This window comes from Lotus japonicus, chromosome 6 (assembly GCF_012489685.1).
Source record: "Lotus japonicus ecotype B-129 chromosome 6, LjGifu_v1.2".
Taxonomy (NCBI): domain Eukaryota; kingdom Viridiplantae; phylum Streptophyta; class Magnoliopsida; order Fabales; family Fabaceae; genus Lotus; species Lotus japonicus.
The window spans coordinates 1,230,686-1,235,988 of record NC_080046.1 but is presented as its reverse complement, the minus strand read 5'-3'; the positions used below and the strand labels follow the sequence as shown (position 1 = coordinate 1,235,988).

General features: G+C 33.8%; 1 protein-coding gene across 1 annotated transcript; it reads left to right on the top strand.

Moving 5' to 3' along the window:
• Positions 1-4,028: 4,028 nt before the first annotated feature.
• On the top strand, positions 4,029-4,911 carry LOC130723789 (ethylene-responsive transcription factor 1B-like). Its single transcript, XM_057574919.1, has one exon. It carries the CDS (start codon positions 4,207-4,209, stop codon positions 4,840-4,842), a length of 636 nt encoding a protein of 211 aa, XP_057430902.1. The 5' UTR covers positions 4,029-4,206; the 3' UTR covers positions 4,843-4,911.
• Positions 4,912-5,303: the final 392 nt, after the last annotated feature.

The window sequence follows — 5,303 nt, the reverse complement described above, 5'->3', positions numbered from 1 at the left end:
CAATTATTCAATCGGTGGTATAGAAAGAAGACATTTGAGGACCAGCATTAGAGGTATGGTCCCCAGAATTAATTTATTTAGACAACCTTTTTATTTATTTTTTACTCCATCTCCCAAAGATTTTATAGAATTTTTATAATTTCATATTAGTTTCAAACGAAAAAAAATTGGGATACATTATTGAAACAATGGTGATACATAAATCATGGTAGGTGTTTGGACACCGACTTTTATGACAGTTTTAGACCGCTAAAAGAAAAAATATTAAAATAAATAAAGAAACTTATTTTATGACAGTTTAAAACCGCCACAAACGTCGGTGTTTATAAGAGCATCTCCAATGTAAGGTTCTTAGTTCTTATTTTGGAGTTAAGAACTAAGAACTTTACCATTGGAGGTGCTGACATGGACTCCTTAGTTCTTAAAAATAAGAATTCAGTTCTTATATAAGGAGTTTTGCTTTTTGAATTCTTCGCTTAAAATATTAATTGTTTCTTTCTCATTCAAATTATTTTATTACTTTATGAGTTTTGTTTTATTACTTTATGAAAATAAAAAGTATAAATAATGTGGTTGGTGGACCAAATGAATAGTGGTAAGAACTAAGAACTCATGGTTGGAGGCTTGGAGCAAAATTGCTTGAGAGTTGCTTAAACACATGTGGCAATACGAACCCACATAAATAGTGCTAAAAACTAATAAATAAGAGCTAGCATTGGAGATGCTCATATTTGCTACCGTAAAATGGTTCATCAATTATTTTTGCTATTGAAAGCACCAAACCATGATGGAGAATTTCAATCCAAGTTTGATCCAAACTTCATGGTTCATTCCCCTAATTAACATTCCAATTCAAGTCAACATGTTTACACTACAAATCCAGATAGTCTGAGAAGAATTTACGGCTCAAATAATTGCGCATATGAAATTAAAGTTAGTGTTACTAGTAGGAACATAGCTAGGTAGTTCAATATGGTCTTTTTGACATGTTTTCAAGTTTCTACTTGAAGTGAACTAAGAAGGAAAGATCTCCGAAGACTGAAGAAGTTTAGGGATGTCCCTTTTATCTTATTCCCGATTGATGCAATGTATATAGAAGTTCTAACTGATTAGCATACCTAGGATTTGTTTTTTAAATATTTTCACATAATCATGATTCATGACATTTCACTTTTGCACCATATTCATTGAACTTGAGAATTCAATCAATATTCTTTGATGAAAACTGTTATTTGGCAAGAAGGCAATTCGTGATTGACACAATTAACATAGTAGTAGCATTTAGTGGTGAATCCAGGACCCGGGGTTCAAGAGTTCAAATTTTTCAAATGAACACATCGGTAAAAATATAATTAAAAATAACTTTAATATGTTTATACATCAGAAATTATACCATAGTTGTGCAAATAGGTGAGTCTTTGGTGTAAATAGGTGCAAAATTTAATCTATTAGTATAATTTAAAATTTTCAAGGAGTTCAAAAAAAAATTATAAAAATAATTAAGTGCAGTTTTTTTTGTTCAGGGGGTTCATACCATCAAGCTAGATCCACCCCTGGTAGCATTGTATAAACAAGCCGGAATGGGGAGGTCGAAAAAGAATTTTACATAAATCAAAAAAAATATTAACAATACAGACATATATTTATACACAAAAAATTAAGATTAAATTAATTTATATACATGATTATTGGAAACTTATTAATTATAGTTTATTTTTTTATAATTTTGGAAATTCGTGTCTCACTTTTTCATGATAAGTTAAAAAGTATAGATGAAATCTCAAAGATTACTCAAAAATGGATTAAAAAAATATTATAGAAGGCACTAACCACTTGAACATCACTTCAGTTGTATCTCAAGTTTTACGGTTATATATTGTTGATTGTAAAAAAAAATTAATTGATATACTACCACTTAAGTAAAATTTTCCAAAAAGTTTACGGCCATAATGAATCTCCGCCCCTGCCTTGGACATTTATTAATGCCTCGTATTAGGGATGATAATGAGGCGGTTGTGTCTGCACCCACCCAAACGACCATTTAATGGATTTCAAATTGGTTCGTATTGTTGTCTGTATTTGTGATCTTTTTTTCTTCTAAATTCTCTCTATCTCCCTTTGCTTCTACTACAGATTCTGCTTCCCAACCCTACAAACCCTCTCTTTCCCTTCAATTCCCAAATGCAAAATTTCACGTCAGCCTCATTAAACACATGGCATAGCAATGTACGACCGGTGAAACCATGTGGTAAGGTCATCAGACCACCACCTCTGGCAGGGACCAAAACATGGTAGTTTCTAAAAAACTAGGGACTAAATCCAAACTCTACTCTGAAGAGGAACCATTTTTGAACTTCACCTATTACACAGGGACCAAAAGCTTAGCTAACCCAAAAGTTTAATTAAGACCCCTTAACTAAAATTTTCCAAAAAGTTTCGGGGAGCTGACCATAATGAACCTTCACCCCTGCCTTGGAGGTTTATCACCGCATCTTATGCTTAGTTTGGTAGAGGGTGGAATGGTGAGGGGAAATAGGGTAGAGAGAGTTAAAGTAGAAGATGCATGACACCCTTGTTTGGTAGTCCCATACTGTAGACTAGGGAGAGATAGAGGGAACTTCAGAATCACTTTTTAGCTTCTTCGTAGTTTGCGAAGAAACGCTGATTGCTATCTTTTACTTTTCCCGTATTTTGTGCATGGTGACGGTGTTAAACGCCCACAAGCATGCCTTCTGACCATGATGAAATATATGCTTTATTTAAAAATGTTTTTTAACCAATTTTTTTTTCTCTCTTCCACCTCATTCTTTCTCTTTTCTTTCTCTTCTATTTCTATCATACTATCTCTATCTCTCTTATCTGTCAAAACAAAGTGTTAGAGTTGTATAAACCATAGTAATTATTTTGAAAATAATGGTAAGTAACCTCAAATCAAACATTCTGTAAACAATGTTTGATACATTCACACTTAAATCCTCCTTAAACCCCATTTCACCTTTTTTTTTTCTCCCCTTTCCTATTCTTGACTTTTTTACATTCCTGGTGTAGTTTTCAAATTTATTTACCAATTTAGTGCAAGTTTTAAATTATTTACGAATTTAGTATAAATTGCCACTAGCATTGGCGATTTCATTATTTTGTTTCTTATGAAATCGCCACCACCATTGGCAATACATGAATTTTATTTTATTTTTCAATTTTTTCTATTATTGTCGCTATTGATATTGGAGATTTCTATTTTTTATACTGGTATCGTCACTGCCATTGAAGATTTTAATTTTTTATTTTGTTTTTCATAAAATCTACAATAACATTGGCGATTTCAATGAATTAGTATATGACCACATGGCAAAAGACGAAAAAGACAGAAAAAAAATTGAGAGAGTGCAAAAGAAAATATATTGAAAACATGATTTAGTATTTTTAAATAAGGAAAGGAAGTTTCAAGAAAAAAAAAAGGAAAGGAAGAAAATTTTAAAAAAGGAACAGACGAAATGAATGGTAATAAGATGACAAAAAGAAAGGAAAGGTGAGAAAGATGAGAAAGGAAGAACATGTGAAAAAAAACTTCAGAACATTTGAAATCTCCAATGCCATTGTAGATTTCATGAAAAAAAATTGAAATCTTCAATAGTAGTGGCGATACCAGTAATAAAAAAATGAAATAAAATAAAATCTCCAATGTTAATGGCGACACTAGTTAAAAAAATAAAAAATTCATGTGTAGCCAATGACAGTGGCGATTTCATAAGAATCAATTTTTTTTTAAGAAAATCGCCAACGCCAGTGACGATTTATACTAGATCCGTAAATAATTCAAAACTTGCACTAAATTGGTAAATAAGTTTGAAAACTACACCAATGATGTAAAAAAGTCCCTATTCTTTTCTAATCACATCACTCATGGTATTTTTTTTTTACACAGGAAATGATATATGAATATATAATTAGAAATATCATTAGTATAGGAGATATCCCATTTGAGCTAAATCTCTCTCCACACTCTGTTGAGTGTTATCCTTTTTTTTTGTTAACCCTGTTAAGTGTTAACCTGTTGGCTCTAGAATGACTTTTCCATGTTTTAGTCCCACTTAATGGAGTATATAAACATGGTAGTGGGGGATCAAACATTAAAAAGAAACAGAGCAACTCTGTTACACTCTGAGGTCTCCCATATAGAGAGAAACACACAAACACACAGAGTAAATGGATTGTTCCTCCAACCCCCACTCATCAAACTCCGATTTTTCACCAGAATCCTCATTCGGGTCACCAGAATCGTTTTCTTTGTACAATCACTCCCTCCCCTTCAACGAAAATGACCCAGAAGAGATGCTTCTCTATGGCATGATCACATCATCACAACAACAAGCACCGATTGGCAGCAAGGTGAATGAGGCAAGCAGCATGGAGAAGAACAAGGCCTACCGAGGCGTCCGGCGGAGGCCGTGGGGGAAGTTCGCGGCGGAGATAAGGGACTCCACGAGGCACGGCATAAGGGTGTGGCTGGGAACCTTTGACAGCGCTGAAGCAGCAGCACTGGCTTATGATCAAGCTGCTTTCGCCATGAGGGGTTCCTCTGCAACTCTCAATTTCCCAATTGAGAAGGTCAAGGAGTCACTCAGGGACATGAATTACCATCTCTCTCAGGATGGTGGTGGTGATGGGTGTTCCCCTGTGGTGGCTTTGAAGAGAAAGCACTCCATGAGGCGCAAAATGGGTGCCAAGAAACAGAAGAATGAGACTGATGTTAGGATAGGCAATGTGGTTGTCTTTGAGGATCTAGGAGCAGAGTATTTGGAACAGTTGTTAATGTCATCAGAAAATCAAACTATTTGGTGAATCAATGATTGAAATATATAATTTTGAGCCAAACTATATGTTAAATCTTTATTCCTTGTATTGGTTAAATTATCTACTAGTATCTAATTAAGGAAAAGAGATTATATTTCATACTACCAGATCATATAGATCATAAAATGAAACCAACGTGTTCTTGATTCATGTGGTAGACGTCTACAAAACACATAACCATGTTTATTCAGTTGCTAATAACATATACAATTCATGTGGTGTACATCTACCAACATAACTCTCGCGGGCTGTCGCGAGGTTATGTTCGCGAAAAGTTATATTTGTGAATGATTTGTAAGTCGTTGGGTAAGTGATCTATGATTCCACAAACATGCAACAATCCGTATTGATAATCAGAGTCAAATCCACCCAAATTTTCCTTAAGTAGAATCTTGGTTTATTAATTGAAAAAAAAATTCTCATTTGAAGAGGTAATCCAACTATAATTT

Excerpts from the sequence above, each read along its gene's own strand:
- LOC130723789 (XM_057574919.1), top strand. The coding sequence starts at position 4,207 with ATGGATTGTTCCTCCAACCCCCACTCATCAAACTCCGATTTTTCACCA.